The sequence below is a fragment of the Xyrauchen texanus genome, chromosome 17, assembly GCF_025860055.1.
Source record: "Xyrauchen texanus isolate HMW12.3.18 chromosome 17, RBS_HiC_50CHRs, whole genome shotgun sequence".
Taxonomy (NCBI): domain Eukaryota; kingdom Metazoa; phylum Chordata; class Actinopteri; order Cypriniformes; family Catostomidae; genus Xyrauchen; species Xyrauchen texanus.
This window is the reverse complement of record NC_068292.1, coordinates 40694573-40720581: the sequence shown is the minus strand read 5'-3', so window position 1 is coordinate 40720581 and position 26009 is coordinate 40694573. Positions and strand designations below refer to the sequence as shown.

The window sequence follows — 26009 nt, the reverse complement described above, 5'->3', positions numbered from 1 at the left end:
GTGTTGCAGTTTATATTAATTTAAGGCCTCCAAGCCTAAGTATGAATATATCTCTGTGGCCCTCCTCTGCTGCTGCCAGGAGGTCCTGAAAGAATTTATGGCAGTTCTTGCCTAAACCTGAGTTTGGTGGGTGCAGAAGGTCCCCCTTTCTGCCCTGTAAGAGGTGTCTGTTAGTTGTCTTAGCATCTTATCTGATGTTGTTGAACATTTGTTTATGTTCATTCACCAAGGATCCAATCACAGTGAGGTACATCTTCTTCCACACCGGTGGTTAGAGAGGGGCCCTGCCATAAACTGGTCCCTGGAATGCCATCTTAACTGATGTTCACCACATAACTGTATTGTAAAGTGTTCCCAATTGCAATAAGAAAATGTAAATGATTTTTGGGCAGATTTTACAAATAGGAGAGTTTGGTTCTTTTGCAGATGAATTGCTCATATCTTCTGTGTCTTTATGTCGGCAGTGTCTGAATTCCTTCCCCAGATTATTCTTGATAAAACAAGACAAGCCCCATGGTTTAACAAGCACTGTTTCTGTCATTGTTTAAACAAAGTAAGCCTCAAAGTCTTAAATAGACATAAAGCAATATTTTTCTGCGTTTCTGTCATGAGTGAGCATTATTCAGCAATGTGTTTGATCTGTCTCTAATAAAACTGTGATAACAAGCAGCGCATCCCAGCAATTCATTGCAATTTGAATAAATTATGCAAATGTAGCTACTGCTAATGGCTTAACTGTTTGCCCATTTTAAATGCACTGCAGTTATTGTAATTGTTGTAACTTTCAGTTATTTGTCATTTGGTGATTATTCAGAGCTCATCTTATTTTTAATGTGTTGTTTTTGGTTAAAGTGAGAATCTACTATCAACTAACTATTTACATAACAGTGAAGAATGTAAATACTGTTTGCTTAATTTAAGTATAAATAGGCTTTCCTTGCCACCCATGCCATGATGGCATCTCAGATACAAAATTGGAACAAAAATCAGTTTATTATGAAAGGCTGATTAATAAAGCTAAATTTAGATGGGAAAACAACGTTATAGTGTAAAGGCGGCATGTTAACTTGTCCTGAAACAAACCTAGCTCAGCTGAACCATCAAAACCATCACATCAGACAGATAGTTTCACTTTGCTTCTTTTTTCTGCAGTGTGTTTAAGCAAAAGATGCCAGTATCTGTAAAAGTGTCTTTGCTACTGTTGTTAAAATAACCGCACATGCAGCTTTGAGTACAGTAAATAAAACATTATGCAGTGCCTCATGTCTAGTGGGGAGAGAGGCAACGCACACAGAGCATAAATAAAGTGCGTTCAACGCTAGGGAATAAAGTGCATAGCGCTGAACATGCTTTATTCCCGCTCTAGAGAGAAATATTTCTCTCTAGTGCTGAGTGCACTTTGTTCCCACTCCGCACGAGTACACATGTATGCTTAAACAATCACTTAGGCTACGTCTAGATTAATCCGGATACATTTGAAAACTGCGTTTTCGTTTCAAAACGCTCTCCGTCCACACTAACGTTTTCAAGCGTTTTCCAAAAGTTGCCCGTCCACATTGAAATGTATGAAAATGCTTAAATCGTGTCACTGCGCATGCAGAAAATCCCCGCTGCACGTACGGTCTGAAACGCAATTGTCCTCGTGTTCCGTCACTGGACACCAATTCCGAGTAAACTTGCCTTTGCCATTGAAGGAATGCAATGTGAAGTGATATTTATTTTTTAACAACGCTATCAAAGTGAGTATCAAGTACAACAGCGCCGCTATAACACAGGCCGCCATCTTGATTGTTTTGGTTGGATAGATCACATGAATAAAAATGCATCATCGTTTTCCAAAGCATCCGTTTTCACAGTCCGCACTACAATGCATAAACGGCGTTTTCAAATTTATCCACTTTGGAGTGCGTTTTCAAAAAGCTCAGTTTTCGTGGACAAAAACGGCATCTCAGTGTGGATGGAAGGCCAAAACGGAGAGTAAAAGATGCACTTTCAAACGAAAAGGTATTTGTGTGGACTAGGCCTTAGCCAGGTGTCAGATAACTAGCAGAAAGATTTAGATCTCAGTCCAGACTTAATTGTCCTCCGGTCCGAATCCGGGCCGGAGTCTGCCTATTGATGTTTCTTAAAATTATTGTGAATTGTTCATGAACTATGCACTCATACATGGGTCTCCCCAGGCACGTCGGGGCCCTAAAGGGAAGCCTACATCGCTTAAAGGACTGGCTGGCCCTGGTTGTATGTATTGCAGATTTTAGACTGGTTAGCTTTGATGTCATAAAGGTTGCGGCAATAATAGCAAACAGGGCTGTAGCAAGGAATTCTGGGCCCCCTGACTATATATTGCTCTGGGCCCCTTTCATATAGAAAAATACAGTATAAAATTTGTTGTGCCCCTCTGGACCTGTGGGCCCCTGGAATTGTTAACACCTTTCACCCAATTCGCTACAGTCTTGTTAGCAATTAGCAAAAGATTTATATGATAAATGTCACTTCATGGGAATGATTCATGTTGTCTTTTATTAACAACTGACTTGTGAATCTTTACAGCTAAGTTTTGTGGTGACCCCGGCACACCTCCATGGATCAGAAGAGAGGGGCAGAGTTTCATCTTCAAATCTGAGGTCATCTACAGCTGCAGTGCCCCCTACGTGCTGGTGGGCTCCTCTACTCGCATGTGTCAAGCAGACGGCATGTGGAGTGGAACCCAACCACGTTGCATAGGTATGCGGTGTGCAGATTTCTTTCACCAATGAATGGTAGAAATAGAGTTAATAGTTTTACTTCACTAGGAATGAATGTTTTACACTGTGATTTCATGGTTTAAAGGGATAGTTCACCTCAAAAATGAAAATTCTCCCATCATTTACTCACCCTCATGCTATCCCAGATGTGTATGACTTTCTGTCTTTGGCAGAACACAAATGAAGATTTTTATTATTATTTTTTTATATATCTTAGCTCTGTTGGTCCATACAATGCAAGTGAATGGTGATCAGACCTTTGTAGCTCCAAAACTCACATAAAGGATACAAAAGTAATCCATACGTGATTCATAAATGCTGTAAAAATATATTGTTTATTGTTTATTCATTACACCTAATGTATTAACTAATGTTAATAAATGGAACCTATATTGTATAAGTTTATAAAGTATAAAGTACTTGAGTGATTGGACTTCATTATAAGGCTTAAGTATTAATTGGTATGGGAATTGGTACTTTACTTAAGAACTATTATTGAAGCTAAATACTTGTACTCTTACTCAGTTACATTTATGGATGGATGGATGGATGGATGGATGGATGGATGGATTGATGGGTGGGTGGGTGTGTGAATGAATGGATGGATGGATAAATGAAGTAGTTATATCTATATATTAATTTTTATATATTTTTTTACTATAGAACCAACTAGAACGACGTGTGATAATCCAGGCACCCCTGAATATGGCTCTTTGAACAGCAGCCTGGGCTTTAAGGTAAGAGAGAGTTGTGAGAAGAATGATTTTCTCGGGCTATTCCGGACTGTCGTATCAAAGCCATTATGATCCGAATGAAGTAAAAGGTAGTTCAAAAGGCCATTTTTGTCAGTCGTATTCCTGCTTTTATCTTCAAGTACAAAAACGGCCCTTTAAAATGACACAATGTGACATCTGATGTGCCTATTAAGAATTGAAAATCACATTTCCCATCATTGCTGAGACAAAAGGATCTTCACTCGCCCCAAGTGACAGTTTCTTTCGAAGCCGTTAATTCCACATCAAGCAATTTTTCAAAGAAACCCTTCATTTGAGTGTATGTCAATGCAGGTCTCCCGCAAGGTATTGTCATATTTTAGGACTGCCCTGTCTTCGCTATCACAATGGATTTATTGTCAAGTTGATTCACTTCAATGCGTTCTGAAAGGACCGTGGAAGTTTCAGGGTGTGTGGCTGTCTACCGCCATCAGCTTTTATTGTCTGGGGAGAGTTTGCTCATCAAAACACTCACTATATCTACTTAAATGCCTCCGTCACCACTTTAACCACTGCTCAGATGCTGTTGTTTCTTCCTCAAGACAAGATAAATAAAAAATGAATTAGACACTTGAGTTAGACATAGCGGATTTCGCAAAGTCATTTTTGCACCTCCATAATATCATTTGGTTTTTCAGTATACAATAATACTGATACAATTGGGTCCAAAATTATACAAAATACTACTGCCCTACAAAGCCAAAGTAACTGGTTGTAGCAGGGCAGAGGGCGGGGCCGGGTCATGATCATACACACCCGGTCCCTTATCAGGCTCATCAAGCCTCCGAGAGGGATAAAGATCGACGAAATCCAGGAAGGAGGAAGGATACGCCTTTAGTAGAGTTCTCGCCACTACCGTCCACTCCAACGGAGCAGCCACGGCCATCTGCTGGGGAACGAGGAGCCCGGCCGCCTGGAAGAGGACATTGGCTGCCGACCGTGAGGGGAGAAGGGGCTCCTAACCGACCGCCTGGAGCGGTCAGGGCCGCTGCCAGGGGCGGAGGAGTCGCCTACCAGCCGCTGAAACGCGTCGGGGTCTGAGACCGCCGAGCGGGGAGGGGCTCGCTACCGACCGCCTGGAGCGGGAGAACCGCTGCCAGGTGCGGGGGAGACCCCTTCTGTTCCCCGAGAACGCGGCGGGGCGTTACATCCGCCAGGAGCTGGAGGTCTGCCTCTGATCCGCCCAGAGAGGCGCGGCTGTCGTACGTTAGAGGGTGGAGGAGTGGCCGAGGAACAAGCTACGGCTTATCGGAGAACCGGCTTTTCAACATAAATAATAGTTTAATAATAAACTGAAACAGAAGACAAACACACACATGACAGACATGTCCGTAAACTATCTCTCTCTCCTGCACAATCCTCCGCAGTCGACCTTTATCCCTCTCGGAGGCTTGATGAGCCTGATAAGGGACCGGGTGTGTATGATCACGACCCGGCCCCGCCCTCCGCCCTGCCACACTGGTGTTTCTTCAACTTCGGGCTCTTATTTAATTTGTCTGTTAACAATGTCCAATAGTGTACAGTATGTGCATGTATCACAGGAGATCTATGTGATTTTTTTTTCTGAAAGTCATGAAAATTCACACCACAGTGTAATTTCCAGCAATGACACTGATGGAAATTACATTTTGGACGTTTTTGAAATGAAATTGCCGAATCCTTTGTCTTGCAAAGGCTAATTTCATAGCTAACAGTTTATGTATATACATACAAAAAATGTATAATTTTCACGTTTATTTTTTATATTGTTTGCATAATTTTGTGTATTTACGTTGAATTTTCTTTGTTTTCTTCAAACATCACTTGCCTCATATTTCATCTCAAGCATGCTCTTCATTGACACTTTGTCCACTTGCTTACACTAACTTTTGAAAAAATTGTTTGGCAGTGAGAAAGTTGTAAAAAAAAAAAGAATTATATAAATTATTTTTACACAATAAATATTGAAATGGTTTATGTTTATTTCATCTATACATAAAAGGCATTTGAAAAGTAAAAAAATACATAAATGCAAAGACCTGGTAAAAAGTTAGTTTTGAAATGACCGTAACATAACGAAAAAAAAAAAATCAACCACTAGGACATAAAATTGCCCAAAGTCAAAGAAACACCCTACTACAGTAATGCTGAAAAATGGGCTTAAACTGGTCTGTCACAGTGTAGTCCAGAGTCCAAATAAATGATATCAACAATATGACATGATAGTTAAAAGTTAAACTGAAAATGTACAGTACTGTACATGAATTACAGAATTGCTTAGTATTTGGTATGTCCCCCTTTTGCTTTAATGACAGCAGGTTTCAATTCAATTAGTGGCCTAGAAATCAATGGCATAGGTTTGGTTTGAAAGTTGGTAGGGACATATTGCAAGGAGGATATTATTCAAACTGTTCCCAGCTAACAATTAAAAAATATATATATAACCTAAAGAGAACGTTCCTCGAACATTAGGAAATGGTACCCCAAAAAAGAACCAAACAGGAACCAAATGCTAATGCTTGGGGAAAGAAATGTGTTTGCTGGGTTAATATTAAGAATGTGAGAAAGTATAGTGTCTATAGTATTTACTCATACAGTGGATATAAAAATTCTACACAGCCCTGTTAAAACAGCAGGTTTTTGTGATGTAAAAAATGAAACAAAGATAAATCATATCAGACTTTTAATGTACAAATTACAACCTCTGCAATGCCACTGAAAACCAAAGTGACACATTTCAGAGAAAGAAAATAGTGTTCAGAATCAACCAATCAATAAGCTCATGTGAAATAGTACACACCTGTCTTCACCTGAAGTGACTCTGATTAGCTCAAATAAATCTCAGCTGCTCTTGTAGGATCTTTCTGGCATCTTCTTGGTTGCATGCTGCTACAAGAGCCATGGGCCACAAAGAGCTACAAAGCATCAACGGGATATCCTTGTTGAAAGGTATTCCTCAGGTGAGGTCTACAAAAAAATGTCCAAGGCATTAAATATACCATGGAACACAGTGAAGACAGTCATCATTAAGTGGAGAAAGTATGGCACTGCAGGGACATTATCAAGAACAGGATGTCCCTCCAAAATTTATGAGAAGACAAAGAGAAATCTGATCAGGGAGGCTGTCAAGAGGCCTACAGCAACTTTTAAGGAGCTGAAGCTCTTTCTGGCAAGTACTGGTTGCTCCCTACATGTGACAACTATCTCCCGTATTCTTCATCTGTCTGGGCTATGAGGCAGGGTGGCAAGACCAAGCCTTTTCTGACGAATAATAAAACATCCAAGCCCGGCAAAAACCTATATCAGTCTCCCAAAACCATGTGGAAAAATGTGTTATGGTCTGATGAGACCAAGATTGAACTTTTGCCCAAAATTGTTAAAGGTATGTTTGGTGCAAAAACAACACAGCACATCAGCAAAAGAACACCATGCACACGGTGAAGCATGCTGGTGGCAGAATCATGCTTTGGGACTGCGTTTTTTCAGCTGGAACTGGGGCTTTAGTGAAGTTGGAGGAAATCATGCTCAATAGCACAAAGTACTTGTCAGTTTTGGAACAGAAACTTCCGGTGTCTGCTAGAAAGCTGAAAATGAAGAGATCTTTCACCTTTCAGCATGGCAATGATCCAAAGCACACATCCAAATCAACAAAAGAATGGCTTCAGCAAAAAAAGATTAATGTTTTGGAATGGCCCAGCCAGAGCCAAGACCTGAATCCTATAGGAAATCTGTGGTGGACCTGAAAAGGGCCGTACACCGGAGATGCCCTCGCAATTTGACAGATCTGGAAAGTTTTTGGAAAGAAGAGTGCGAAAATATTCCCAAGTCAAGATGTGCCAAGCTAATAGACTCTTATCCAAACAGAGTGCTGTAATAAAGTCAAAGGGTGCTTCAACTATTAGTATTAGTTCAGGGATGTGCACACTTAAGCAGTTAGGTTATTTTTTTTTTTCTCTGAAATGTGTCACTTTGGTTTTCAGTGGCATTGCACATGTTGTAATTTTTACATTTAAGGTGCACATATTCCAATATGATTTATCTGTTTAATTTTTTATATCACAAAAACCTGCTGTTTTAAATGTGTGTAGACTTATTTTTATCCACTGTATGAAAAGTCTGTTAGCCTGTTCTTTTTTTTACTAGCACTATTTTGATCACAAAGGTTCAGGCATGTGTCTACAGGGAGGGCAGGGTGGGCAGCCACCCTAGGGCCTGGGGTAAGAGGGGGCCTGCTATGGTCGACCAAAAGAAACCATAAAAATTACTACAGGCCCGAGGGGTGATGAAAAACGACCAAGGCCTCCCAAGGAGGGGGCCCGACAGTTTCTCTGCACTGGGGCCTGCAAGATCCAAGTTATGCCACTGCAAAGGTCTATTTTTTCCCCTTTATTTTATAGACAAAAGATCCTTTTCCTATTTACCCCAATAAATAGTAAATGGTCTGCACTTATATAGCGCTTTTTTGAACTTTTTTAGGGTGGCTGTGGCTCAGTTGGTAGAGTGGGTTGGCCACTAATCGCAGGGTTGGTGGTTCGAATCACGGCCCACACGACTCCACATGCCGAAGTGTCCTTAGGCAAGACACTGAACCCCAAGTTGCTCCCAATGGCAGCTAGCGCCTTGCATGGCAGCTCTGCCGCCATTGGTATATGAATGTGTGTGTGAATGGGTTAATGAGTTACAAAGTGTAAAGTGCTTTGAATACCATTAAGGTTAAAAAGGCGCTATATAAGTGCAGACCATTTACCATTTACTTAGTGGTTTTCAAAGCGCTTTACACTACGTTCATTCACCCATTCACACACACATTCATACACCAATGGCGGCAGAGCTGCCATGCAAGGCGCTAGCTGCCATTGGGAGTAACTTGGGGAATCAAACCACCAACCCTGCCGACCCGTTCTACCACCTGAACCACAGCTGCATATTATTAACCACAGCATATTATTTTATGTAATAAAATAATAGGTAACTAAACCCTAAACCAACTTTTTTTAGGTAACTAAACCCTGAACCAACTTTTTTTAGTTAATGATCTGTAAGCATGGGGCTTTATTAGTACTGGTCATTGATTCAAGTAATTTTTTTGACATTTGTGTATAAAGTGTTTTAATTCTACAATATATGGTGTAAAAACGTCTGAGTGCTGCCGTCTTCAGGTTGAACGGTGGCTACTGCAGTTGAATTTTCCTATTGGCTGTTGCGGTACTTTGTGACGTAAGCGGTGACAGCAGACATAAGCAGGTTCCAGCTCACCATGCCAGATTCATGTACATGACGTCTTGCGACCGTGTGAGGAATAATAATAACATAGAGTTTGACAGCAGCTGTCAATTAATCCGTCACTACGAGTCTCAGGTGCACTCAACTCACCCCCCGCCCCGCTCAGCCCCGCACTCGGTTCGTTCCCTCTATCCCCGCCGGGGTCTGCCCACTTTTCCAGCATTTTCAAATATTTCTAGTGGGTGGAGTCAGACTCTGAGCAGGTGTTTAGTTACCCTTTAAACAATACAAAAAAGAATCTATATTTTTCTCCAATGTGCAAAATAAAACATGTATTGGCTAAATGTGTCCTATACATTGTGTGCAGAAAATATGAAATATAGGTTAAAAATGCAAACATCCTTGCGCTGACATGGACTCATTTTGACGAGCTGCTTGCTTGAATCTTTCATACATGTCTGTCATCATATAAACACAGAAAGACACATGCCTAATATTTTCTGCTCCCTGTATCTTTATAAACGTTATGGATGAATGCATTAAAAATCATACCACAAGTTAATTTTTATACAGAGAAATAAAATAACAAAATGTGCAGCCCCTCTGGTCACCACTAAATTCTAAATTTGGTCTGTGCAGTTATACTAGCATTTTAAAATCCTGCACCTCTAATCGACCCCCTTGCCTGGCAAAGTCGCTCAAATTCAGAGGTGTCTTTCTCAAGAGGATGCTTACCTCCAGTAAAAGCAGAATCTTCCATTGGACTGCATACAAAACTCTGGATGTTTTTTAACTTGGTCTTAAATAGGAAACATTTGTACATGAGAAGTATGCTTATTCAAATCTATTAAGGATTTGACCTAAGATACAAATGAAAATCTGCCCATGTAATCTCCAGAGAACGATTTAAAAGCCCTTATACAGTAACCAAAAACTCAACTTTGAATCCCAGAGTTCCAGTGTGGTTTTGGAATTCACTGTTTATTAAAGTCCAAAAGAAAATATTTGACACGTTACTCCCGGCTTCTCGATTTGACAGGTCTAATGTGAAAACTGTTTGGTTGTTCAGTGTGGTTTGGATCACTCACGCCTAGAGGAATGAGCTCTTTGAAGATCAGAATAAACGACGGTCTCTTTCCATGGCTCTCTGTGAACATAGCGCTAGCCGAGTGTTGTTTGTGTCAGGCGAGGCTGCTGTTGTCACAGATTCCTTTAGAAGTGCTGTTGTAATGAAATCTAATGTTCCAGTGTGCAGAGTCTTTCATCTCAGCAGGACTCCACTGCACACAGGAATCCCTCTTTAGTATTTGCATGTTCTTGCATAATCCTGAGAATTGTCTCTGCCCATTTATAGAGGACGTCGTCTAGATTTATTTATAGTTTTTTTTTGTGTTTTTGTTTTTTGTTAAGTCCAATGTAAATTCATGTTCCAATTCTATTTGGTGATTACACTCATTGGTATTGGAGCATGGAACAACATTTTTCTTACACTATCGACAAGAATGCTTATGTTCAAATTCTAATCAAGGTTAAAACTTTTGGTTATATTGCTTCAAAATGAATTACTAGTAATACAATAGCAAGGTAGTTTACATACATTTCTGTTTCGTATGTCATTTTATTATTGGCACTGTTACCTGGAGTACTTTTCTAAAAAACTAACACTTTTTGGTTCATAAACACTAATGCGCCACACATTCTCAATTGGAGACAGATGCAGGCGGGCCAATCCAGCACCAGCACTCTCTTTATATGCAGCCATGCACTTGTAATCCGGGCAGTATGTGGTTTGGAATTGTCCTGCTGGAAAACCACTTCTGTATGCGTGAGATGGGGGTGAGTCAATGGCCATGGCATGGGTAACTTACACATCTGAGAGGGCACCATTAATGTACAAATCCTGCTGGAAAACCACTTCTGTATGCATGAGATGGGGGGTGAGTCAATGGCCATGGCATGGGTAACTTGCACATCTGAGAGGGCACCATTAATGTACAAATTTCGAGCAACATATACTGTACTGCCATCCAGACGTCATCTATTCCAGAGACATCCCTGCGTTTTACAGCATGACAATAGCAAACCACATATTGCCCGGATTACAAGTGCATGGCTGTGTAACCAGAGAGTGCGGGTGCTAGACTGGCCTGCCTGTAGTCCCGACCTGTATCCAGTTGAGAATGGGTGGTCCATTATGAAGTGCACAATACAGCAATGAAGGCCATGTACAACTGCGCAGCTGAAGACCTACATAATAGATAAATAGAGAAAAATTCGGCCTTCTAAACTTAAAGGAATAGTTCACCCAAAAATGAAATTTCTCATCATTTACTCAACCATATGCTATACAAAATGTGTATGTCCTCCTTTCATCTGCTGAACTCAAATTAAGATTTTTAGATGAATTTCTCAGCTCTTTTGATCCATACAATGTAAGTGAATGGGTGCCAAAATGTTGACATTTTAGAAATGTTCACATGTGTCGGCATAAAAGTAATACATAAGACTCCAGTGGTTAAACCAATGTCTTCAGAAGCGATATGCTAGGTGTGGATGAGAAACAGATCAATATATAAGTATTTTTTTACTATAAATTCTCCTCCCTGTTCAGTTAATCTCCACTTTCACTTTCACATTCTTCTTCTTGTGTTTTTGGTGATTCACATTCTTCATGCACATCGCCCCATACTGGGCAGGGGAGAATTTCTAGCATAAAAAGAGTCTTTTGAATTACTTTTATGATGTCTGTATGTGCTTTTTGAAGGTCAAAATGTTGTCACCCATTCACTTGCATTGTATGGACCAACAGAGCTGAGGTAGTCTTCTAAAAATCAAAACTTTTGTTCTGCAGAAGAAAGAAAGTCATACACATCTGGGATGGCATGAGGGTGAGTAAATGATGAGAGAATTTTCATTTTTGGGTGAACTATCCCTATAAAACTGTGTGTCTTCACTGCTCAAACGCTTAGTAGGTGTTATTAGAAGAAATGGTGATGTTACATAGTAGTAAACACTCGACTGTCCAACCTTTTGGGAGAGTGTTGTATATTTCAAATCATGCGATTTGAAATATAGTGTATTTATATATAAAAATTTTAAAAAAATTCACAAGGTAAAGCATCAACTAATGTGTTGACTTCAATTATATTTTTCTCCAAATAAACTGTTAAAGTCAAAGAGTTTGTGTATTTGTATGCATAATTTTGCCCATCTGTGACTCATTTAAATGTGTAGGCATGATGACAGGCTTATCACTGTGTCTCAGGTGGGCAGTACAGTGAAGTTCCACTGTCAGACTGGGCACCTGATACTGGGCTCCACCACACGCACATGCCAGGAGAATTTGACCTGGACTGGCACTCAGCCCGAATGCATCCGTAAGTCCTTCCTGTCCCCAGAGTATCTGTCACATACTTCCAGAACAGAAGGCTACTTATACATTATTGTTTGTTGGATTTGCTGTTTGTGTGCGTGCGTGCGTGCGTGCGTGCGTGCGTGCGCGTGCGTAGTGCAGTGTTTGCCATTATACTGTTTATCATTACATTACTCTGTTTGTGACTCAACCAATGGTGTTAGTTTGGTAATAAGTTTTTGCCATTCAGATTGATGATGCAAATGCCCCATGGCATGCATTTGACGGTGCATTTTTGGCTTAATAAGGGCTTTATCATAACACAAACAATAAAATAAATGTCTGTATGTTACAGCTTTTGATTGTCATGGTAGATTTTGGTATAATCACTCTTTCAATTGTTGGTGTTTTTGTTATGTTTTCTACACAATTATTGTTTTTACAGAGATGATTTTAGTTTATTTTATCCAAAAACACATCATATTAGCTACTCATTTAGCAATACTAGCTCAGACAGTGAACGCAGCTACAGGTTAATATGATGTCTGCAGAGGCATTAAACCCACTTCATAGGCCTAGAATAGAATATTATGAAACATATCAAATGTTAGATAACATAAAATTATAGTAATTCGCTACATTTGCATTTACCCCCTCATTTTAAGTATCTGGGGCATATTTGTTACTTTCAGTGGCATTATTGCCCCGAGCCCTGGTTAATTCCTGACTCTGGTGCATAACACTTTTTCTTTTACTGAATTATTATTTTGTTGTTTGGCATAAGCCATCCATTCTCAATGTTTTGATGCTATATTTCTTTTACCCTCCAGGACTTTTTTTTTTTTTCTTGAAAAATCATATGCATTTCATTACCGGTACATGTGATATATGAAATATACTGCTTAATCAAACATACATCATTTGAATGGCCAGGCTTGGATGCATTTATAATACTCAGCACTAGTTAGTGTGTATACTGAACATGTTATTGAGTGAAAATCAGGAAACCTGTTAAGAAAATGTCCTATTTCCCCCGAAAATAAAATAAAATACATTTTGAAGAAAATTAAGCATTTTTAAGACCGTTCAGATTTTTTTTCATGCTTTGTAACATTATTTCTGACAATTAAGAACATTTTCTCACCCAAGTCTTTAATAATGACCATAATGCAAAATAACTTATTCTTATTACAGCAGTGCAAAAAAATATATAAAATATTATTTAAATTGTAAAATACTGTATTTTAACATCATTATAGCATTTGTTGTACTGTCTTTCGTTTATGGTGAACTAATTAAAAAAATCTACAATCAATACTGCAGTTATTGATTTACTATAATAATATTATTACTGTATTATGATTACAAGAAACTAATATGAATCACTGATAATAATCATTTAGTCTGAAAAACTAAAGCTACATTTAAAAACTTAAAATTAAGTTTAGAAAATATTGAAAAATGTAACTACAACTAACAAACAAAACAGATCTTTTAATGAATATTCCAGGTTCAATTAAGCTCAATCAACAGCATTTGTGGCAAATGGCCATGAAAAGCGATTATTAAAAGAAGTTTAACAGAATTAATGTAAAGCTTTTATAAAATTACACTGAAAACTGTAACTACACTGAAATTAGAATCCACACAGGACTTTAAAAGCTATGATATAGCAAAAGAAGGCATTACATTTCAGCATTATATATATTGTCCTTGCCTTTAAACACTCACATATATTCCCCTATTTACTTCCATTGTAAGTGCCTCACTGTAACCTGCTGTTTTTAAAGAAAAGGAGGGAGGAGTCTGAATAATTTTTTTGTGGTAATCAACATGGTCACTAATGCTTTCTTTTGAGCTTAACTTGTATTGGCCGGTAAAATTCCTTTTATGGTCCTAAAATTTTATATTTCTTTTGATTTGGGTTAAATATAACATGGTTTTTGAAAGATTTGATTTACCCATCTGAATATTACCGGCTCCTTACCGACATGTCTCTTTATGCAGCTCACTCATGTAAGCAACCAAAGACCCCACCGCATGCCAACGTACTGGGCATAGACCTGCCCTCGTTTGGCTACACGCTGCTGTACTCCTGCCAGCCTGGTTTCATCCTCACAGGGGGATCCGAGCACCGAGCGTGCCGCTCAGATGGATTATGGACCGGAAAAGTGCCCATTTGTAGAGGTAGCCAGTCAAACACATTACTAGTATAACATAGAACACAAATGTATTGCCTGCCTGAACTTTGTAGCCTGAAACTTTTCTCTTTTTTCATGTCAACGTCAGAAAGAGCCTGATGTGATTTTCTTTGCTGGCTGTGAGAAGTCATGTGTGAAATGCATTTCCTTAAACCCATTTCAAATGCACTGGCTCATTTTTGTCCTAATGTGCATTTCATTGTCTTTCAGCTGGCACGAAGAGGACAGAAAAAGTCATAACGCCCGTTCATGGCACGCCAAGTCCAAAAGTAAACGGTGAGTGTTGCACAATGCTGAGCAGATATTTCTGAAATAATATGAATATCAGTGATTCTCATTTGGTGGGTTGCGACCCAAAAATGGGTCTTGAGTCTATTCTGATATGGTTGTGGACCGAAAACAATGCTAAAAGCAAATAGTAAAATGCAACTAACCATATAATTGTGCATTTAGGATAGCAATATAAACGTAACAATTTTTCCAATTTATTTAGTTGTTTACGTCGACTTGGGTCCATCAAACTCTATGGTACTTTGGCGCAAATTCATCTGTCACTTGGTAAAAGCTGGCCAAATTAGGCAGATGCCAAAATGGACAGATTTTGTGGCATGCCACAGCCTCAAAAAACATTAAAAAAATTCAGACGCGGGGGGCCTGGGTTACCATTTATATTAAATTACCATTTAAATCGCTACGACTCTATTCTCGATATTGACATTATTCTCAAAATATTCTACTTTAATCTCAGAATGCTACAACTTTATATCCAATATTACGACATTAATCTCATAACATTATTCTCAAAGCATACTGCATTAATCTCAACACTACAAGTTCATTCTCAAAATATTACTACTTTCATCTTGTCAAAATCTTACATTTTCTTTACTTTAACGTGGCACCAAAAGCAGCCCTAATTAATATTTAGTGATCTAAAATGTTTTGCATGACTGGCTGTTCTTTTATGCAACTTATAATTTCAACTTAAACATTTAATTATAAAATATATCGTTTTGACTCTGAATTCTGATTGGACGATTCATGTTCCACGAGCCATGTAACTGTATGCTGTTAACGGTTGCCAATCAATATAGAAACACGTTGACACAGATGTGAATTTATCGGCTATTTTAAAACGTCTCACAGCATGACTCATCAAATCAGAATTTAGTGTCTAAACTACTCGTTTATTAACAGGGTTCCCGCGGATCCTTAAAAAGTCTTAAAATATTTTCAATTCAGTTTACCAAAATTGAAGGTCATAAAAAGTCTGAAATATCTTAAATGAAACAACTAAAATCTTAATTTTTATTTAGAGAGGTCTTACATTTGGGGGTGGAAAGACAGGAATGATGTGACCCAATGCGATATTCAAACTTCAAAAGAATACGATTTAATTAAATAAATGCATGTGCTGCGTCTTTCAAAGTGAAAACACGGCACTGATGTATTTTCTCCAAGCACACGGGGGCTTATGAGTGTTTCCAGCTGTTGCAGAGCAGTTTACAATCATTAGTTCATATCAGAAATGTATGACAAGTGATCACTAAAGATCAACTGTTGATGATGATGATGTAGAGTTGATGAAATATGACAATGTTTACTTTAAATTGTTTGTATTGTAATACGTTGTGGATTATTGTATGAGTGCATATTTTATATCCCTTATTTGTTTGAACAAGCAGCTGGAACCAGTGAAGCGCAAACATTTCAAAATACACACACACACACACACATAAAGTGCATCTGGAATTTAATTACATTTGGATATTTGTAGCCTCTGTCTGGCCCTCCCCGTCACAGGATGAAAAGTTTGAGAGCATTTAATATAGGTTACCAATTTTAAAAAACTATTGGCAGACAAACTGGCTGGCTTTCAACACATTATTGAATCAGCACAATCCAATATCAGTCAACCTCTAATTTGTATTTATTTATATCATGGTACATAAACCGATGTTAATGTGATATATGTGGAAAACATGTATTGAGTATTTTAAACTTGCATATAGCCCTGCCTGTTTAAATAAGAGTGTGATACATGATTTATTTTGAGATTGTGTTGTTTGTTTTGGTATGGGGATACAATATTAACTTTATTGTTTGGGTCTTGAAAAAGGCCTTAAAAAGTCTTAAATGTGATTTTAAAAACTATGCAGCAACCCTATATTTACAACTCTGATGTTGTTAAAGTCAATATTCATTCAAAGTCATTCAAAGTGACATCTGTGAAAGAGTTTGAGGTGGTAATTTTTGCAAACACAAGTGTAAAGAAACTCCCGATTTGACATGTTAAATGTTCTCCATTGCAGTCCCTCATGATGTGTTGATACCCACTTACGTATGGAAAGGCTCGTTTGAGTACAAAGGAGTAAAACAGCCGATGACTTTGACAATCACTAGTTTTAACATGAGCACGGGGAAAGTCAATGTGACTTTAACTAACAGGCACTCAGAGCTGCTGTTGTCAGGTAAGAAACCATAAGGGCAACTCCACACAATAGCACTCGTGTCATAAACACTTCTATCAGTGCATATATACGTGATGTGAGCAACCATCAGTTGTCAGAAAAATGTAATTTACTCTTCACAAAAGACTGACTTAAGAGTCATAGTCATTAGATTCACAAGTGCTGAAGTGTAAATGCGTTTTATGCTTTGTTTTAATGCATTATCAAATGAACATAAGGGTGGGTGATATGACCAGAAACATATATGATGGTATACTGTATAGTTATTTATTTATTTCAAATTTAAAAGTTAAATGACAAAATTGTTTATATACTGTATATTAACATGGGGTAATGCCTGTATTTGGATAGCCAGCTGATTAAATACTTGCACTCAAATAAATACAATACACAATTGGTATTTACAACATGGTCTCATGACATCTCGTAATAACTTGTAAGATATCGTACAACTTGGCTGGTGCGAAAAGGAACTACTTTTTCCCTTAGAGACCAAAACAACCATCAAATGTGAGCTAGCCTCCTATAAAAAAAATATTATTATAAGAAAGCAAACATCAGTAAAAATTTATTTACTCATTCCGTATTAATTTATGGAATACAAGTGACTGATGTATGTCAATGACCTGTAATACACTTCCCTCGTCTTATTCAAAACCTCAGTGTTTTCTTTCTTCTGTGGCACACAAAAGTTATTTTCCTATTAAATTCATGGTAAGGTTTAGGGGTTGGGTAAGTGGTTAGACTATATGGTTAGCTTTAGGTTTGGGTTAGGAGTTAGAAACTTAAAAATTAAAAGTCGTGCGTTTTTGTTCAATCCAACGTGTACGATGTTTTACGCTTTCACCATCTCGTATAATGAATTGTCATGCGACCAGGTTGGGTATTATGGGGTTTTATGTGTGCCAGGAAAATGTTCCCAGGAAATGTTTTATGACTGTAACACAGGTGTTTATAAGAGCAGAGACGCTCGCCTGACGCTGCAGCTGTATCACATGAGAGCTTTGGTGAAGAGCACATACAGCAAGATCACCGAGGAGACCTTCATCATGGATGGCTTTGTAAGTGTACTCCAATGTAATGTTTTTGTTTTGTTTGTTTGTTTACTTATCTAAAGTGCTGTGTAAATCATAAAGGGAAGACTCGGCATTTAGAGTCGGAACTATACGTTTTATAAACCCGACTCTAACTGCCGAGTCTTCCCTCACGTGAGTGTACATCATTTTAAACAGATTTGCCAATATGTAGAATTAATTTACTTATGATTAAAACCTTGTTTGCATGGAGAAATTCATTTGTTCACCTTTAAAGCTGGCATCTATAGTCAGATGGTGTTTAACTTGACTGAATGTATGTTTTAGCTTTAAACTCGAGGTCTCACAGTAGTTAGAACATAGCAGTAGACACATATTTATTCCAAGGTGTACTAGCACACAACAGTAGCTCAACAGCCAAAATAGAACATGTATTTTGAGAACAATACAGAATATGAGCTCTCAGTATTGTGACTTTGAGAGAACATGATGTTTTTCTCTGCCTCTAGGTCTCTGCTGACCATGAAGGAAACACATACTTGTTCCAAGGCTTTATACAAGGTAGAGACTATGGACCATTTGGACTACAGAGACAAGGTATGCTACATTTCAATAATGTGATGAATGATATATATTATGTGGGGCCAAACAGGAAATAATGATAAAAAGTAAAAATCTATTAATAACTATAAATGAGAATATAAAATTGTAAATTTGAACATCTATTTATACATGCAAATTTATAGTAATATAACCTGAATTTAATTATTCATTTAATTGTAATTTGTTTTATATTTCCTACATGAGGAAATAATTATAAAAAATATTTAAAAAAAAATTCAAAGATATACATCTAAATCCTGAATATATAAAATTGTAATAATACATCTAAGTATATACAGTAATTATAAATCTGAATATGCATATTAATACATCTAACTCTGAATATGTAATTGTAGAGCGGGGTAGGGCGGGGCTGGGCTGGAACAACACACGCCCGGTCCCCAATCAGCCTGATGAGGGATAAAGGTGGCCGTTGGCCGTTGACTGAAAGGTGGTTCGAGAGAGAGAGAGAGAGAATTACAGGCAGCTGCTCTGTGTTTATGTAAAGCAGTTCAATGGAAAGGAGAAGGCGAGAACTGGCTTGACAATATAAATAATAGTTTTAATAACAAACTGAATGAAAAACACACAAACATAGACACACAGAGCAGCTGCCTGCAATTCTCTCTCTCTCTCTCTCTCTCTCTCTCTCACTCACTCGAACCGTTGTCACCAGCCGCCTTTATCCCTCGCGCGCCCCCATCAGGCTGATTGGGGACCGGGCATGCATTGTTCCAGCCCGGCCCCGCCCTCCTCCGCTCTACAGTAATTCAGTACACATTTTATATCATTTCCTGTTCTGGAAATAATTATAAATATACAGTATACACATATATAAATAAATCCAAAATGTAATTATGTATTCTGATTTATGTTTGAGACATTTTTATATATATATATATATATATATATATATATATATATATATATATATATATATATATAAATGCATATTTATCGTTCCTGAATATACGTTTATAAAATCAGAATATAACAGGAAATAATAATCAGAATATATATTTATAAATGTGAAGATAAAATGTTATGCCTGAATATATGAAATATTAATCTGAATTTATATATATGTACAGTGCCTTGCAAAAGTATTCAGACCCCTGACCAATTCTCTCATATTACCAAATTACAAATGGTACACTGAAATTTCATACTGATTGATATTTTATTTTAAAACACTGAAACTCAAAATCAATTATTGTAAGGTGACATTGTTGTTTTGTTGGGAAATATTTTTATGAAAAACTTGCTTGTATAAGTATTCAACCCCCCACACATTAATATTTGTTTGAGCCACCTTTTGCTGCAATAACTGCTTTAAGTCTTTTGGGGGTACATATGTACCAGCTTTGCACACAGTGGCCCATTCTTCGATTTGCTCCAGGTTGTTCAAGTTGGTTGGGTCACTCTTGTGAACTGCAATTTTCAAATAGTGCCACAGATTCTCAATAGGATTGAAATCAGGACCTTGACTGGGCCACTGTAGGACATTTATCTTTTTGTCCTTGAGCAACTCCAATACTGCTTTGGCCTTATGATTGGGATCATTGTCATGCTGAAAGGTGAATTTCATCCCAAGCTTCAGTGTTTTAGCGGACTGAAGCAGGTTCTCTTGCAGTATTTCCCTATATATTGCTCCATGCATTCTTCCTTCAATTCTAACAAGATGCCCAGTCCCTGCATGATTCTGCCACCAATATACTTCATTGCAGGGATGGTGTGTCTTTAGGCATAGGAAGTGTTAGGATTGCGCCACACATAGCGCATTGAGTTCTGGCCAAAAATCTCTATATTGGTCTCATCTGACCACAAAATATTCTCCCACATCGCAGCTGGGTCACTCACATGCTTTCTGGCAAACTCCAGGCATGGTTTTAGATGGTACTTTTTGAGAAATGGCTACTTTCTTACCACCCTCCCATAGAAGCCAGCGTTATGCAGTGCTCTTGATATGGTTGACTGGTGCACCATTACTCCACTCCCAGCCACTGAACTCTGTAGCTCCTTTAAATTGATTGTTGGCCTCTCTGTGGCTTCTCTCACAAGTCTCTTTTTTGTTAGATTGCTGAGTTTTGAGGGACGGCCTTTTCTTGGCAGTGCCTGGGTGGTGTGGTGCAGCTTCCACTTACTGATTATTGATCCAAATGTGCTCACATTTTGCAAATGCAAACATTTGGATATTATTTTGTGCCCTTACCCTAATCTATGCATTTTTATTATGTTATCTCCAACTTCTGTGGAATACTCTTTGGTCTTCATTTTCCTTCAGATTCACAACCAGACCCAATTATCCTTCAACAATGGGTTTTTTTATCTAGAAAATGTTATTGCAACATTAATGATTCACGGGTGGATGCCAATGATAAAGTAATTGTGTCCTTGTTAGGGCAATTTGTTTCATCTGTGTAACCTGGCAGCTTCCACAGCACAGGGGTTGAATACATATGCAAGCAAGTTAATTAAGTTTTTCTATATATATAAAACAACATAAAATGTCCCAATGTCACCTAACAATAACTGATTTTGAGTTCCAGTGGTTTAAAGCAGGAAACTGATGGAGTGCGTACTCCGGGTAGGGAAGGAGGTATTGCCCCAAGTGAAGGAGTTCAAGTACCTCGGAGTCTTGTTCAAGAGTGAGGGGACAATGGAGCGGGAGGTTGGCCGGAGAATCGGGGGCAGCAGGGGTGGTATTGCACTCGCTCTATCGCACCGTTGTCACAAAAAGAAAGCTGAGCTGGAAGGCAAAGCTCTCGATCTACCGGTCAATTTTTGTTCCCTACCCTCACCTATGGTCATGAAGGCTGGGTCATGACCGAAAGAACTAGGTCACGAGTACAAGCGGCCGAAATGGGTTTCCTCAGAAGGGTGGTGGGCTTCTCCCTTAGAGATAGGGTGAGGAGCTCAGTCATCTGTGAGGACCTCAGAGTAGAGCCGCTGCTCCTTTGCATCGAAAGGTGCCAGTTGAGGTGGTTTGGCCATCTGGTAAGGAATGCTGCCTGGGCTCCTCCCTACGGAGGTGTTTCAGGCACGTCCAGCTGGGAGGAGGCCTCGGGGAAGACCAAGGACTAGGTGGAGAGTTACATCTCCACACTGGCCTGGGAATGCCTCGAGGTCCCCCAGTCAGAGCTGGTTAATGTGGCTCGGGATAGGGAAGTTTGGGGCCCCCTGCTGGAGCTGCTGCCCCCGTGACCCGACTTCGGATAAGTGGTTGAAGATGGATGGTGTTTTAAAATGAAATATCATACAGACTTAAATTGAATTGCACCATTTGTAATTCAGTAATATGAGATAATTGGTCAGGGGTCTGAATATTTTTCAAGGCACTGTATATATAAAAGTTTTATTGAACAATAATGAAACCTTTATGATGCATGCTATTTAAGTGTCACTTGGATTAATAGGTTAATATGATTGTTATACATTCAGGTCTGAAAATAGTGGAGACCACGAAAAGCCCAGAGATCCCACCTCGAACCAATAGTAGCTCTGTGGCCGTCGCAATTCTTGTGCCTTTCTTTGCCCTGATTTTTGCAGGCTTTGGATTTTATCTCTATAAACAGAGGTGCGTGTGTCTGATCAGCCTTGCGATATCTGTGTTCAAAATGCAATACTAGGTTACTGCATTTTCTGCATTATACTGCTTACTATCTATCTATCTATCTATCTGTCTGTCTGTCTGTCTGTCTGTCTATCTATCTATCTATCTGTCTGTCTATCTAGCTGTCTGTCTGTCTGCCTGTCTGTCTATCTGTCTATCTGTCTGTCTATCTATCGTCTGTCTGTCTGTCTGTCTATCTGTCTATCTGTCTGTCTATCTATCGTCTGTCTGTCTGTCTATAATATGTGAAAGAATTCATAATATGCATGACATGCTGCTTTGTTTCACATGACCTCATTACATTGCAAAGTAATGTAGTTGATATCTCGGTTGACAGTTTAAAAAAAAATTGTCCAATTTAAAATGTTTTAAATCTTGACATTCGTTAAAAAACTATTTGGTTGATATTCCGATTCATGTATTTTATTTTTATTTTATTTGTATGTTTAAGGCAGCATTTGTCATCCAGTTAATGTCTACAGAAACTGTTTTATTATTCCTTTTATTATTTAATTTTTTGTAATTGTAACTATTGTTTTGCATTTTAATCCAATTTTCATTATTGCAATTTTTGTTCATATTGTGCTGCGCAATGCAATGGACTCAAATTATAAAGTATCACAAACGAAAAAGATTTAAAATAGAAATAAGACGTTTTGAATTGTATTAAATAATTGTATTTAAAAAAATAAATATTTAAATTTATTTTCTTATTATTTTATCTATTATTTTATATTTTTAATACAAATTTTAAAGAAGTTTTATTTTTATTCAATTCAAAACATCTTAAATATTGTCAGTCCAAAACAATTGTTTGGAAAACATTGTTCATTTATATTTTATTTTCGAGTTGAGGTCATTGAGTGTCCCTTGCTGGGTGCTCAGGCTTTATACTGCACATTTCGACAAGTGTAATAGATTATACTATGGGTATTCATGTTATTCCAAACATAGCCTGGGTAGCATCAGAAAAACTATTATTAACCTTTGAATAAATCTGTCATTCAACCATAGCTGATAATAATTTGTGGGAGGTTGTGAATTCTCATGTCTGATGATGTGTTCATTCTCATTTGATCACAGGAAGTCTGATAAAGAAGAGTACAGCGGCTGTTCTGTACATGAAAACAACAACGGTCAGGCAACATTCGAGAACCCAATGTACGACACCAATTCCAAATCCGTCGAGGGAAAGGTTGTTCGCTTCGATCCCAATCTCAATACGGTTTGCACAATGGTTTGAGGGGTTGACGCTCTTAGAATTGTCACACATTTGTTGCTATATTTCATAGTCTTTAAAGAAACTTTCAAGCACAGTTAGGGATGCCGAAAACTCACCGTGGCTCAAAGCTTTGCGTAGATTTATAGGAAAAAACTGATTCTTCGCCGTTTGCGTGGAGAAATATATATTATATACATCTCACTCTAAGAGTGCTGACTTTGTATTTAAAAAGAAATATGAAAATAGGTATATATGTATAATCTTTTCAACATGAGGATATATTCATAAAATGGAGAGAATTCATTTAAGCCATTCAAAGTGTGTTCGATCGTGCACATTGTCGTATATTTTGAGTTTTCTCATGTCATCACAGTGCGCTTAAACCTTCTAACCTCTTACAAATCCAAATTGCTAAAAGAACAAGTGCTACTGGATGATGTAACCATTCAAATGTAAACTTTCTCATGGAATTTGAACATTCGATCTTTAGTTACAGTATAAGGAATAAAGTAATGATTGCTTTCACAGCGAACTATTACCTTTTATATATTTTTTTTCTGGGTGTTTTAAAGGTAAAGTATGTTAGTTTTTCAATGTTAATGTTCTTTTGTATTATCTCAGTTAATTGTTCAACTATAGGTCATTCATTAGGTTGATTCCCATGAAAAATGTAAACACTGAGGCTCTGTGGCACTTTTAATACATTGCTCTGTTTGAACAGCCCAACACGTTATGTTTTTTGTCGAACAACTACAGATGGGGTGTTTGGGAAACCTGTTTGGAAACAACCATTCTTTTTGCAATTCCGATTGGTCCCACTAGTTGTGCAGAAATTACACTGTTCACTTTTAAATTAGAAAAAGTTCATATGAAATTAAAATGGACCTTATTTACTTTCTTAATAAACCTTCCTAGGCTTATATCTTTTATCATAATGTAATAACTTACTCCTATTCTGAAATTATGTTCCTTTTCAGCTGATGTCACAAATCACTCTTATTTTTTAACTCCTCCCCTCCAACCACCAGGCTCCATTCTGGTATGTAAAGCCCAATCAATTCTTGATGGATAAAATCATGTCCCACCCTAATTGTTTTTTCTCATTCAATATCCTGTTTCAGTCATAAATATGTTATATAACAGACATTAATTACATGGCTTGTGAATTGCATTTCATGTTGACTTTTACTAATGGAAACTTATCAAGTACACCTGTTGAGTTATAAATTGATGTATTTAATTTTATTAAAGTTGAAGTGAGAGTTTCCCATTCTGATTATTTTGCTAATTTGCTCATTTTATATCACCACATGAGTCCCTGGTTCTAAAAGATCTATTTCATAAATCATAATAGTGCCTTGTAATATATTTCATTGGTGTTTTGGGGGTATTTTTTAAATTTATTTATTTGATCAATTTATCAATTGTGTTTACAAATAATTTAATTATTCTTCTTTATGGAAAAATTCACTTTTGCACATACCTGCACATAAATTATCAGAAATGGCATCACTGCTATGTTTGAAGTCTTTGTGCCACTGTCCGTAATGTATTTTCATCAACTATTTGTATATTTCTACAGATTTTTTTGAATGTTTGTTCCTTCATTCAGAGTCTTGAGCGGCGTTGTTGTGTCGTGTATTTGGCTCTCATTTGACCTATCAGTGAACACTGTCAAAGATTAAGGTTTGCTTTTAAACTCTGGATCATTCAGATGGATCCACCATGCTTGTAAATACATTAATATCAAATGTACAAATATTTAAACTTTTTTGAAAAGAGTTATATTTTTGTGAGAAATTTGTAAAATAAAAAAGGTTATGTATATATCCATTTGTAAATGCCATTTACAAATAAAAAGTAATTTGCTTTTCTAAATTTTATGGATTATTTATTCAACTATTCACTGTGGTGTCTAATCAATATAATGAATATATATATATATATATATATATATATATATATATATATATATATATATATATATATATATATATGTGCATTGTAAATGTAGTTTAAACTCAGTTTTCACAATTCCTGACATTTAATTTTAGAAAATATTCCCTGTACTTACAGGATGTCAGTTAGGATCACCACTTTCTTTTAAGAATGTGAAATGTCAGAATAATAGTAGATAGAATTATTTATTTCAGCTTTTATTTCTTTCATCACATTCCCTGTGGTTCAGAAGTTTATATACACTTTGTTAGTATTTGGTAGCATTACCATTAAATTGTTTAACATATGCCAAACATTTTGGGAATTCTTCCACAAGCTTCTCACAATAAGTTGCTGCAATTTTGGCCCATTCCTCCAGACAGACCTGGTGTAACTGAGTCAGGTTTGTAGGCCTCCGTGCTCGCACACGCTTTTTCAGTTTTGTCCAAAAAATCAGATTGAGGAAAGAAATTGGTACTTTTATTCACCAAAGTGGCATTCAGCTGATCACAATGTATAGTCAGGACATTAATAACATGAAAAATTACTATTACATTTTGGGAAAAAAAATACAAATAAAAATTCAGAACTTCTTAAACTACTTCAAAGAGTTCTCGTCAAAAAATCCTCCATGTGCCAATATTTGCTGTTTACTGCAGAAATAGTAAAAGTTGTATGCTATTCCAAACTGTGTAGCATGTATCAGAAAAACAATTATTAACCTTTGAATAAATTGCTTTTAATTATCCATAGCTGATAATAATTTGTGGGAGGTTGTGAATTCTCATGTCTGACGATGTGTTCGTTCTCATTTGATCACAGGAAGTCTGATAAAGAGTACAGTCAGGCAACATTC

At 37.5% G+C, this 26009-nt stretch overlaps 1 protein-coding gene across 1 annotated transcript in view; it reads left to right on the top strand.

The window, feature by feature from the left end:
* LOC127657696 (CUB and sushi domain-containing protein 3-like) overlaps positions 1-24901 on the top strand; it is a 390710-nt gene extending 365809 nt beyond the window's left edge. The window contains 10 exon segments of the mRNA XM_052146537.1: positions 2551-2724; positions 3408-3481; positions 11985-12096; positions 14079-14258; positions 14483-14548; positions 16585-16743; positions 17692-17804; positions 18287-18374; positions 21822-21957; positions 23077-24901. Coding sequence (XP_052002497.1) covers positions 2551-2724; positions 3408-3481; positions 11985-12096; positions 14079-14258; positions 14483-14548; positions 16585-16743; positions 17692-17804; positions 18287-18374; positions 21822-21957; positions 23077-23236 — 1262 coding nt within the window. The 3' untranslated portion in view covers positions 23237-24901.
* The last annotated feature ends 1108 nt before the right edge of the window (positions 24902-26009 follow it).